The 13,659-nt window shown below is 40.4% G+C and overlaps 1 protein-coding gene across 1 annotated transcript in view; it reads right to left on the bottom strand.

Moving 5' to 3' along the window:
* The window catches only part of CHP1 (calcineurin like EF-hand protein 1), a 29,098-nt gene that overhangs the window by 13,088 nt on the left and 2,351 nt on the right, over positions 1 to 13,659 (bottom strand). The window contains exons 2-4 of the mRNA XM_035111620.3: positions 10,041 to 10,113; positions 2,178 to 2,258; positions 977 to 1,104 (exon numbers count right to left, since the gene is read on the bottom strand). Of these exons, the coding sequence (XP_034967511.1) occupies positions 977 to 1,104; positions 2,178 to 2,258; positions 10,041 to 10,113 (282 nt within the window). The remainder of the gene's footprint in view (positions 1 to 976; positions 1,105 to 2,177; positions 2,259 to 10,040; positions 10,114 to 13,659) is intronic.

Genomic DNA, 13,659 nt, shown 5'->3' on the forward strand with positions numbered 1-13,659 from the left:
CTGATCAACGGGAGCTCACCCCGTCACAGGGATTCGAACTACCAACCTTCCGATCGGCAAGCCCTAGGGCCAGGCATCCCCAAACTCGGCCCTCCAGATGTTTTGGGACTACAACTCCGATCATCCCTGACCACTGGTCCTGTTAGCTAGGGATGATGGGAGTTGTAGTCCCAAAACATCTGGAGGGCCGAGTTTGGGGATGCCTGCCCTAGGCTCTGTGGTTTAGACCACAGCGCCACCCACGTCCCATTACTGATACATGCTAGCACATTAAACAGATTTCTTTTTCCTATCAGGCAGTAATTTATAGAATGCTTATATAGAATGTCCTATATTTACCAGGAGTCACAGAAAGTCAGCCTGCTTCTACAGTTTTACCAATAATTTTTGTTGAGTATCTTATGTAAATCTAAGAATATTATAAAGTAAAATGTGGGGTCATAGAAGATATAAATATGATAATGATTAATTTAAAGTAGTACCATCAATGTGCACAGCATTTTACAAATACCTGTACAATTATTTCAGTACCATGTTCTTGGGCTTGGTTATAGGCTTTGTTACATTAGGACAGAAATAACTGGTTGTGCCCAACACTGTAGCATCACTCACACAACAGACTTTCAGGCACGCAATGGAATTTCCTGTTCCTCTCCTGTCCCTGTGCACCCTCAAAAACAGTTTGGGGGGGTATTGAGGAACCATCCAAAGTAGATTTTGGGAGTGTGCAGAAGGAGGAAAGAAAATGGAAATTCCGCTGGATGGCTGGGCTACAACTCCCATCAGCCACAGCCAGTAAAAGTGACAAAAATCCACTTTCACTTGAATAACTTTCTACTCTTACTTCCATAAGATTTGTATCCAGATTTAAACTAAGTTAAAAAGAAGAGGGACAGATTCCAAGCTGCAGGATTACAAAGAATAATACAAAGCAGTACAATTAGCCTGAATAGATGTCCAATTAAAAATGTCTTACAGTACAACTTGTTGCTCCGACTATTAAGTGGTTCTGGCCCATTCTGGTCTTTGCTTTTCTCATTATCCTCAATGGGTCGGAAGTGTGCCAAAGTCCTCATGAATCCACGAAAATTCACCTGGTCTTCTCTATACAAGAGAAGATACACACATTTTGCAAATCCATCAAGCAATATACTTCAAACAAGAATATCCAAACAAATTTACCAGAGTTTGGAGAATGCAGTTTCATATTTTGCTGTTATTTTTCTATAATTGTTCCATGTACACTGTTCTGTTCTCTCTTCTCAGCTGTTATTTTATTTTGCTGTTTAACTGAACATTATTGAACTACCATCTCAAAACTGTAACTTAAACTATAAAAATTAGTCAACCTTCAACAATTACCAACCATCCCAGATCCTTAGATTAGCAGGGGAGGTGCTTCTTACTATTTTTGCTGGCCGTTGTTGGCAGCTGTACATTGACATGGGATAGAATTCTCTCTGTTGTGGCTCCTCAACTGAGAAGATCTCTCCTCCTGGAGGCATGGATGGGCCCTACTACAGTATTGGGCTTCTGGCACCAGGTACTCACTCACCTGTTCACACAGTCATTTGGAGATATGCCGCTATTCAAAGTCTCAGTGCAATTTGCTGCTCCAAACTTAACTGTTTTTTCTTTCTGAAAAATTGGCTGTTGTTGTACCCTTGGGGCTCTGAGCTCCTTTGCTGAGCATCAGCTGAAATATGTTCTCCCTACCTCTTGTTGATATAGGGGAGAAAGGTTGGTGGAACTTCTTTGTTACTGAGCAGAGGTTTGTTACTGAGCTTGCCTCCACCCAACCAGCAGGGGGAAGGAGCCTGGCAATTACAACTGGCCAAAAATTTCAGACCCCTGGTTAGAGCATCAACTGAAAGGTAGTCAAGGTTTTACTTCTCAGCTAGTGAAGGGAATTTGGGAAGTGAAGTACAGATTTTTGGTGCCATTTGATAAATGTGGCAGAATATAAATGGAAGTAAAGTGTGTAACAAATACCCAATATTAATAAAGCTTTACTTTGAATAGTTAGTAACTGATGCTCCAGTCCCCAATATTGTATCTGAAGTCCAGGAGATTGTTTTATGGTATCAAGAATAGAATATAAGAATCCACATCTTAAATTAGTCCTAGGAGCACTTCACACCAAGCAACTTATTAAGAAGAAACACTGTGCAACTTACCCTTCTGGAAAAAAGGCATTGATAATCCGGTCCCCCAGTGGGTTGATGGCAAGTTCTGGAATGCGTTGGAAATCTTCACGGCTACAATTTCAATGAAATCTACATCAATCCTTTAATAGAGTAAGATCTCTGTAAACCAATGTTTAACATTCATTTTTTTATAATAGGGCTGATTGAAATTTATGGTTCATATATCACACAACAGCTATGAGGGGTTATTAAAGTTGTTTTTTAAAGTAAAGATCCAGTATGTTAAGCTCATTAATTGGCATTAATTGATCATGAAAATAGTAAACCTCAGATGAAGAAAATGAGTTTTGGGCTGCATACTTTTGTATTTTCAGTTCATAACAGCTATCACTAATAGTAAAATCCCAATTGTGTAATATTAATGTACAGCTATATAGATTTTTTTTAAAGGAAAAGGACCCCTGGACAGTTAAGTCCAGTCAAAGGCAACTATTGGGTGTGGCGCTCATCTCGCTTCAGGCTGAGGAAACTGTCCCATTTGTTCACAGACAGCTTTCCAGGTCATGTGGCCAGCATGACTAAACCATTTCTGGTGCAACAGAACACTGTGATGGAAGCAAAAGCACACAGAAACATTGTTTACCTTCCCGTCGCAGCGGTACATATTTATCTACTTGCACTAGCGTGCTTTCGAAATGCTAGGTTGGCAGAAGCTGGAACAGAACAACTGAATGATACTTTGCACATAATTTGCAACTGTCTTCAGCTTTGTTTGCTCTCCCTCCTCCATAGCTGTCAAGTTTTCCCTTTTCTCCCGAGGAAACCTATTCAGCATAAGGGAATTTACCTTTAAAAAAGGGAGAACTTGACAGCTATGCCCCCCTAAGAGCCAGTGTGGTGTAGTGGTTAAGAGCGGTAGACTCGTAATCTGGGGGACCGGGTTCACGTCTCCGCTCCTCCACATGCAGCTGCTTGGGCTAGTCATACTTCTTTTAAGTCTCTCAGCTCCACCCACCTCACAGGGTGTTTGTTGTGGGGGAGGAGGGGAAAGGAGACTGTTAGCCCCTTTGAGACTCCTTCGGGTAGTGATAAAGCAGGATATCAAATCCAAACTCTTCTCCTCCCAATAAGAAATGACCATAAGCCCTCACACAAACCAGCTTCACCTGTATCTTTCCACTTAGAGGTGAGCTAATTACCGGTATGCAAAGCCTAGAGCAGGCATCCCCAAAATTCGGCCCTCCAGATGTTTTGGACTACAATTCCCATCATCCCTGACCACTGGTCCTGTTAGCTAGGGATCATGGGAGTTGTAGGCCAAAACATCTGGAGGGCCGCAGTTTGGGGATGCCTGGCCTAGAGGGACACCCCACAACTAGACAATCAAAGAGGCAAAGTAAACAAATAACTGGTAAGCTCATTTTTTTCCCTTCACCAGTAAAAAAAAAAAGAGGGGGGGAGTTTTTTTCCCTGGTGGTGTTTATGTTGTTGGTTCTCCCTAAATAGCTTTCCTCCATATTAAAAAGGGTGTTGTTTTTTAATTTAAAGGAAACTTTTTTTTTTGCTTGCTTGCCTTCTCTTACTTCCCTTTGATTAAAATGGAGAGATTGGAAGGATGAGGGCTTTTGGGGAGAATGGAAGGGAGAAGATTTAGCTGGCTGTCTTATGCTGAACTGGGAAATTGGGTACTGTATGAGAATGATGGGGAGGGTGCTTTTCAGTAAGTAGTGAAAGCAAATGTGTGTCTATTCACAAGCAAGCCCTACTGGATTCAATGGGGCTTACTCCAAGGAAAGTAGAAGTTACTTTAGTTGAACTCAGTGGGACTTATGCATGCAGAGATTCAACTTAGACCTTTGAGTGGGGAAGCAGATGCCATGGGGAGGTACGGAGGGACCCTCTGCTGCTGCAGGGAAGCACAGCACACCCTCCACTGCTGCAAGGAGGTATGGTGATGTCTTTTGCCCCTGCGGGGACGCCCAGTAAGGCTCTCCGCCACCACAGATATATATATCAAGATATCATGGTATTTAGCTGATGATATTACCATGATGTTGAAAACCAGCTATCACCCAGCCCTACTCACCACCGCTGAGTGGATTTGAACCACCAACCTTCCAATTGACAAGCCCAAGAGGCTCAGTAGTTTAGACCAGTTTTCCCAATTTTGGGGTCTCCAGCTGTTTTTAGACTACAGTTCCCATCATCTCTAGCAAGCAAGACCAGTGGTCAGGGATTATGGGAATTGTAGTCCAAAAACAGCTGGAGTCCCAAGGTTGGGAAACACTGGTTTAGACCACAGCATCACCCACATCCTTGTACACTACAGCTATATATACGGTAACTATCCTGAAAGAAGGCTGCCACTCAGTACTGTGTTATGTATATCAAAATGTGTATCAGTTTAATTCCTGAGGCAGGTAACCAGGGCAAGCAATAGTTAACTTATTTTGTTTCGGTAATTTATCTCACCAGCTTAACCTTGGCTGTTGAATGTCAGTCAGAAGAGGAACATTTTACAGCTGTTCTGAAAGTACTCAGGCTTACTCTGATATCTAGGTGAAGGTTCATCTCCTCTCAAGGACGTGGGAAGCAGCGAGCAAGAATGACTTTCTATGTATCTTTGTTTGGATTTGGCAAATAGATGACACTGTCAAAGCATTGCTCTTAGTTAATCTTAACTGTCATGATGATATAAAAGTGTATGGTTTATTTACGATCACCCTTCTCCCAAGTTTACATCACAAGTTTATCTAGCAACGAAGAACACAGCCTATGCACTACTATGGGACTTGCTTCTCAGTCAACATGCACTGGATACTCTATCCTACTTATGATTTCTCAGTACTGTATCTACAGTATGCAACAATAAAATAAATATATCCATTTGTACTTCCTTGCTGGATATATTCAGCATCTAATAGGAGTTTAAACTACTTAGATTCATTATTTAGCCATGATAGTGTTCTTTAGGCAATCATATTCATAGTTGTTGTTTAGTCGTTTAGGCATGTCCGACTCTTCGTGACCCCATGGACCAGAGCACGCCAGGCACTTCTGTCTTCCACTGCCTCCCGCTGCTTGGTCAGACTAATGTTGGTAGCTTCGAGAACACTGTCCAACCATCTCATCCTCTGTCGTCCCCTTCTCCTTGTGCCCTCAATCTTTCCCAACTTCAGGGTCTTTTCCAGGGAGTCTTCTCTTCTCATGAGGTAGCCAAAGTATTGGAGCCTCAGCTTCACGATCTGTCCTTCCAGTGAGCACTCAGGGCTGATTTCCTTCAGAATGCATAGGTTTGATCTTCTTGCAGTCCATGGGACTCTCAAAAGTCTCCTCCAGCACCATAATTCAAAAGCCTCAATTCTTCGGCGATCAGCCTTCTTTATTGTCCAGCTCTCACTTCCATACATCACTACTGGGAAAACCATAGCTTTAACTATACGGACCTTTGTTGGCAAGGTGATGTCTCTGCTTTTTAAGATGCTGTCTAGGTTTGTCATTGCTTTTCTCCCAAGAAGCAGGCGTCTTTTAATTTCGTGACTGCTGTCAGCATCTGCAGTGATCATGGAACCCAAGAAAGGAAAATCTCTCACTGCCTCCATTTCTTCCCCTTCTATTTGCCAGGAGGTGATGGGATCAGTGACCATGATCTTAGTTTTGTTGATGTTGAGCTTCATAGTACCTGGACAGTATATTCATAGTATATATTCATAGTACCTGGACAGTATTTATTGTTTGGAAGTATTATATATATATTATTTTGCTTGAGTCAACCTACTTGATGTGATGCCCTTCATATTTACCCTTTGATTCACTATGATCTGCCCATGGTACACTTTTGTACTCCATGGTTCAAAAACTATAATCAAGGGTTGCTGAAATAGTGGGTTGAATTAACAGCAATAAATTTCCTATATTTACCACTTTGTCCCAAAGCTTGCAGTGTAGAAAGAGAGATCACTAGAATCCCCATTTGAGAATGCCAACACCACGAATGGCCTCTTGAATGTGGCAAAAGCCTCTTAGGTATTTTTTGCCCATAAAACTCAAAGGAGAAACCCCTCAACAACACAATATATGCAGAATCTGGTGTGTTCATCCTACAGTAGGCTTGAATCAATCTGACTCCAGCTACAGCCTTGATTTCATGGAATACTAACCTCTTAAGCATCATCTTCCATGTACATCTAGGCACTGTCAAATGGCTCTTTCACCTTATATTTCAATAAAATAAATTCTATTTCCCAGCTCACATAAGAATTGTTCTTTCTTTATTCAGCCATAGTTGCCAGTTCCAATTTGCAACAGGGAATTATTAGCTAAGGAAAATAACTCTTCCAAAGCAGATGCATTGTCCCTTGGGAAGAATGGAGTAGCCAGTCCACTGTCTACACCACTGTTCATTCAGGAGTGACCCAGTGGGCAAATTCAATGCTAATGGCTCTCGAGGCCTTTCTAAAATCTGTAAAGTCTTGTTTACAGACAGCCTCAGAGGATAGTAAAAAGCAATGGGGCAGAGAGTATCATCTCTGCTTCTGCCCCAGAACACCACTATGCATTAGCATATCCCCCAAATTGTTTCCACCTATACATAAGTTAGAGAATATACAAATTCACTATGCCAGTGGCTCCCAATTAGTGGTTTGCAGACCTCACCTCAGGGGACCATGTATCCCACCCAAGGGGTCCACTGCACTATTTACATAACAGAAACTACCATAGGGATATGAAAATATTCAAAAGCATGGAGTCCATGGCTTAGCTTTAAAAAAAAACATGTTTCTGCAGTACAGTATTTAGCTAACTGGGAACTTCTGTACTTCAGAAAATTTAAGCCTTTGAGGCTGGGTTTTTTGTTTAGTTTTTAAAAGAATCAAGTAAGGTGATTCTGTCTGCAGTTGATAATTAGAGCCAAGCAGGTCTAATGACTTTGAGCCAAACCAGATGTGACCCAGGAAATCTGAATAAGATTTTTCACTTCTCTCTCATATTAAAGGCAACTGTGCGTGCAAAATAATTTGGATAGGGACTGGGGTGCTGGGGGAAGTGTTGTTATTAAATAATAATAATTTTAGCTTCTGTCATTTTCTTGTTTTAAACACCACTCAACTTTAAACTGTTATTTGCCCAGAAGGAGGGAAACAGCAATTTCCAATGAAACATTTAAACTGGAGTGGGGGGAAAGTTAACTTGCCCCCCACCCCAAGTAATCCACCTCCCCTTGGGTTCAAACAGATATATGTGACAGATATATGAAAAGCAGCAAATCTCCTGTTACATGTAGGTGTCAGACTCTCCAGTGTTCTAAAACGTATCCTCCCTGTTTGTAAAGATTCAGCTTCTGAAATCTGAATGCAAGGCATCAGCTTCTAATTTCTATATTTTATGGCTTAGCTTAAGGTTAAACATTAACCAACTGTAACTATTGCATTTAAAATCTATTACTGTTATTGCTACCATCCATTTTGCTTATGAAGGGGACGTTATCCAAGTAAGAACACTAACTGGAAAACACTACACACATCATAAAAGTAAATGAATACTGAAAAGCAAGCTGTGCTTTTCTTTTTTTAGCAAAACCCACTTCACCTGGCTTAGACTGGAACTTACAGGAAATGTTTTCTTCGTTGTTCACATGCCATAGAAACATTATCCAACAGGATCTACCCATGAATTAATGTATTTTTGAAGCCTACTTGCATGCTTTCATTGTGCTTATTCTGAATCTTAGAAATCCAAACATCTTCTACTCAGTAAGCCGCTCTGCCAAACCATATACTTTACACATATTGCAGCATATTTATAGAGTGGGGCATGCCTTCAACTACCCTTCCACTTTCTGTAATGTCTGAACAGAGAGAATGTACCACAGAACTAGCTCGTGTCTATACTACTGCTTCATTTTTATTTCAGTTTGACTCTTCAATCTTACTTTACAGTACCATCAATACTAGATCAAAGATTTCATCATAAGAGAAAGTGACAAAAAGTTTATGAAGTAATGAGTTATCTTGCCTTGCTCAGTTGACATTAAAGTATACAGTTAATACTGTTATCAGCATTGCAATCTATTTACAAAGGGATTTTTTTAAAATACTAAAAGTTATTGTTTCTAGACTTTTCTGTACAGTACTTCCATCTTCAACAGCAAACTACGTAAGTTGCTCCCAAGATTGTACCTACTTCCAAATCCTCCTCACTTCATAATCCTCTCGTTTAGGGCAAGAGATTAATTAACTCCAATTACAGGAGCCATATATTTTGTTGGATTTAAGGGAGGATTTGTCAGCATGCTGGCGTGAGAACTGGGTCTGGTCAGTGCCTAATGTGTAATTGCCCGAGAAGCACATATACACTGCCTTTGTTTCCATGATAGCAGAAAGACAGGATATAAATGTAAGAAATAGTGGGTTTCAGTTTAAAAAGAACACTTTGATTTGACATTAATATCTACATCAATATGGTAGGGGTATTAGAATGGCTTTTTAGCCATTTGAAGCATCCATAAGTTTGAGAAATAGCAGTCTGCCCTGAAATCAGTCAGGGATTCAAAGCCACACTGTAATTTGAACTTTTCTTCCTACAACCACTCCCTAAATAAGCCAACACACTAGAAAATTTGCACATCTATACTTAACATGAATTTTTGATCTTTTCTCTTGCTTAAACTGTTTTGGCTCAAAATATAGGGAAGACAACTTGGCAGGAGGTAACATAAATTATCTACCCTGTATTCTGAGCTAAAACGGTTTAAGTAAAACTCAAGAGTACTGTAGCACCTTAAATATTAGAAGACTTATTATTAAGGCATGATGAAGTGGGCTTTTGTCCATAAACACTTGTACTGTTAAGCCTTTATGGTACCACGATTCCTTCTTGTTTTTATATGCTGTGTAGGCCAGATATGTGTTTCTTACAATTTTGGAAAATGATTGATGGAGGGTGGGGAAAGGAATAAATGTTCCTTCATATGGAAGAGGGGGATTATTGGTTTATTTCTGTTCTTATTTTCATCATGTATTTTGTTTTTTATATTGTAATTTTATGTTGTGAACCGCCCAGAGATCTACGGGTATAGGGTGGTATACAAATCTACGGGTATAGGGTGGTATACAAATTTTAACCACAATAACTGCTTTGCTGTTCTCAATTCTGCTCCTCAGCACCTTTTAAATGGTGCCACCTTGAAAGCTTTGCTGAAATGCAGGGAAATGTTTAAGGAAGTGCTATACTTCTACTGTGAACTTTTATATATGCAGCTCATTGCTCATCTTCACTAATATTACCCAATTATGTATATGATGACAATTATGACACGGCTTGGTGTTCTAAATTTGACTATGTGTTACTGGCCCCACTCTTTTGTTCCTTAAACCACAGCTTCAGCCATGCATTTTGGAGGACGGGGGTTGAAGATGGGACCCTTGTACAAAGGCTCCTCACACAATTTAGAACCCAGGGTTTGGGATTGCAAAGGGGAATGTCTATGTACGTAGTAGATCTTCCTCCCAACATATACAGGGCAGGGGGCTGAACTGGCAGGTAATGCAACAGTGAGAGCTGGGCCAGTAAGTGCAGTCCCATTGTCCCTCACATGATTGCAACTGCATGAAGCATAAAACCTGAACAGCGATTATGGGTTGTACCTAATACACTCAAACAATAGGAATTCTCTGGTTCCTCCTTCCCCCACTGCATCCCAATGTGTGTCCCAAATAGCCTTCTGGGGATCAGAGGACACTCAGGAAATGCATGGAATGGGGGGAAGAGGGCTGCAGCTGGAGGGGGTAAATCAACGGAAACTGGGCAGAGGCAGTGAGCAAGTCAATATACAGTAAGGCACTAAGCAAAAGCAGCAAGTCAGTACAACAAAGTTTGCTAAAGAATACCTACCTAAGAGTGCCATTCTCTCCTTTGTCTAGGCTGGTAAACCGACTGTAGAGACGAGTAATCTGACTGTGGGAAACTGAAGCAAAAGTAAATTAATACTTACAATTGAACAGCAACATTTTAAAATCAATTAATCCACACTACTCAATCCAGAGTAAGAGTAATTTCATTACATTTTAGTGGTCAGAACATTTGATTTTGCTGGATGTTTACATTTTAAAATGACCTCCATTCAGAATTTAAGTCCTATTACCCCTCTATTGCTAAAATATTTCACTCCTTTATTAGTAAAGCCAGAGCTTTTTTTTCAGCTTGAACTCGCTGCAATTTAGTTCTGGCACCTCTCAGGTGGGTGCCATTGCCATTCTAAGACAACGAGGGAGCCATTCATGGTGAGTTTCCGACACCTCGTTCTAGCAAAATAGCACTAGGTAACACATTTCACTAAACAGATATGTCTTAATAGGTATGACATAGGTAAGTTTCTTATAGTCTTGCAAGGAAGTCCACAAAACATTTCCAAGGTTGTCTGCCTATTGATGTCTAGTGGCCTATAGCTAACGAATACAGCAGGCTTGCCGGTGAGGAACTGATTTATTTTCCTCTCCCATCAGACCACCACATTTTCTTGTTAGTTGTAGATGAAAGTGCTTCACCTTTTCTGTGACCTGCACAGAAACCATGTGGACAATCTGTCCTTCCTTCACCAGGTCACCAGGATAGATTCCATACACTAGTTTGTAACCAATTCCTTGTCACCTATGGCAACCAGGCAAAGGCCAACTACAAGGCTGAAGTACTAACTAGTCCACTGACTTGGCTAAGAGGGAAGCCTGTTCTTAGTCTCACTTTAAATTCAAACAAAATAAAAAATAATCCTTCAGTAGCACCTTAAAGACCAACTAAATTTTTATAATGGTATGAGCTTTCGTGTGCATGCACACTTCATCAGATAAGTTCTAGAGCCCCAGGCTACCTCAGCCTCTGGATAATCTACTTTCCTTTCCAGCTGAAAGTAGTTTAAAGTTTAAACCACTCAGCTGCCAACCCTGCAAAAAACTCCATTAAAGCAATTCCAAATGGTTTTAAAGCATGCTAAACTGATGAAGGAACAACCTTGTTAATCCCATAGAACACGAATCAACTTGATCACTTTAAAAAAAGCTGTTCCCCAGGGCTCTTATAAAAGAATAAAAACACAGTATTCTAAACAATTTTCTGATCTATCATACTGGTTTCAGTGACTAGCTTTACCTAGCAAACAAAATTGTAGATGCCAGGTTTCAATGAAAATATGGCACATCTCCTCCCTACCAATAACCTTTTAAGTTGCCAAGGTAGAGCTCCCTGGCTACAAAGCTCTCCCTGAAATACGGTAGCTATTTTTAATTTTGATGAGTAAATTTGCAGGGTCCATTTGCATTATTCCCCAGCAAACTATAACTTTAAAACAAGAGTGTGTCTGAAACTTTAAGCAGCTAAGGTTGCAAGACTAGATTTGTCTTTATCTCTTTATATTAACTAAGGAAACATCTGAAAAAGTGTTATGAAATGCAAACATTCCAGGCAGAAAGTTTAAAAAATTTTCAGACACCTGCAATTATTGATACACATAATCTGGATATTGTTCTTGTCTGACTAACAATCACCACCATGTAATTTACATTTCAAAGTCCAAGTGCAGTGGCCCATTTGCCAAATAGCTGAAAGAACCATTTTAATATTACACATGATGTTCATAGTTTTGTCATACATGTTTTTTGTAATTATATGCAAAGCCACATATTTTTATTTTGAGTAGTTTGCAATAAGACTCTTCTTTATAAGTTAACTGACACAGGGCTTTGTGACACACAGTATGTACCGGTATGCCACATTTAATTAAATGTTTGACAACAAGTTGGGGTTTCTGACACTGAGATTGCAAAAACTCTTATTACAAAAACTGATGGTGTAATTAATATGAGTGGGCTCTAACTGGTGGCCTTGCACTCAGGCTTTTGATTCAGTGAACATCTCTGTTAATGGAAGAGGAAGGAATCTCAAAGTGGGCTTTCTCAGACAGTCACCCAATTTTCTACCCTTTTCAAAAGGGTCCCCAAACTATGGAACCAATTTTTGAGGACACTGGGGGCTGCAGCAAACAACGAGCTTTCTTCCATTACAGCAAAGGCATTCAATTGATCAAATACCTATCCATGAGCACAAAGGTACCAACTGGATTGACCCCATGAATTTGACAATTATGATAAACAGCTACTTGATCTGTTTCATAACTAAGCATTGAGACAGTAGTGGGATTATTAACTGAAAAATGTACTTCACCAAAAAAAACACCATTTTTTTGCATAAATTATATGCAATGAGATTGCCATCTCTAATTTCTCTTTCCAAAGCAATAGCTGTGCTAGTCTCTTGCAATGAAGACTGTTGTGGTACCTTAAGGACTTGTAGCATAAGCTTCCATGGACTTTTCCATTAGATGCTGTATCTGCTAAAGTAGACTGTAGTTCATACAATTGCTTGTGCATAATGAATTTGTTAGCAATGTTTTTTTGTAATGAATCTTGCTTACATTGAAAAATAGAATCACTGAATGAAGCAGAAGATAGAAACTCATATACACACTAAAGTTTCTGATTTATAATGTATTTATGTGTAGCCTTGCCAAGACCATAACTCATCTGCAATCTTCATGAAGTGTGATCTCAACTACAGCAAGGGCCTAATCTCAGAAAAATAATAATGTTATTGTTCACATATTAAATTCAGCCAATGCCAAAAGCTTGACTTTGAAAAGCACACAATTAACATAATACACTTTGATGTAGTCTCTGCAGTCATGTATCTCAACAAGTACATGAAAAATGTCCCATCTGTAGCTGGCATTAGGAACTGCAGGTGTTAAGGATGAATGACTCCCAAACAGCACCTCACATAACTGCCCTTTCATTAACATAAGCATATGATAGACATAAGCCAGGCGTCTGCAAGGTTATCCGGCCATGGGCCGGATTGTTCCCATGACGTTGTCTGTGGGCCAGACAGACGCAGCAAGATGCCAGAAATGGCGCCTGCGCATGTCTGCAGCACTGGAAATCGCTTCTACGGCTGCACATCTGCCGGAAATTGTGCCTGCGCAGAAGCAATTTTCGGCATCCGGGCATGCGCAGACACAATTTCCGGCAGTAATCCACAGATAGAATCACAGAGTTGGAAGAGACCACAAGAGCCATCCAGTCCAACCCCCTGCCAAACAGGAAACAGATCACCTGGCACTACCAGGAATTGCATGTTGGAAATTTAGAGAATGGAATGTCCTGACTGAATTTCTGTACTTTCACGTTTCCTATTTTCTCAAGCGAACTAACTACATGCTATGTACTAGGAATCAAATATCTGTAGATGGATATATTGACATTTGCTACTAGTCAAAACAGTAGATGGGATTCTCTAATACAAAACTGGGGTAGGAAAAGTACTAATTAGGCATCTTTAACCCAGGTGGAGCTGTGGTTAAACCACTGAGCCTAGGGCTTGCTGATCAGAAGGTCGGCGGTTCGAATCCCTGTGATGGGGTGAGCTCCCATTGTTCGGTCCCAGCTCCTGCCAACCTAGCAGT

Source organism: Zootoca vivipara, chromosome 1 (assembly GCF_965207765.1).
Source record: "Zootoca vivipara chromosome 1, rZooViv2.hap1.1, whole genome shotgun sequence".
NCBI lineage: Eukaryota > Metazoa > Chordata > Lepidosauria > Squamata > Lacertidae > Zootoca > Zootoca vivipara.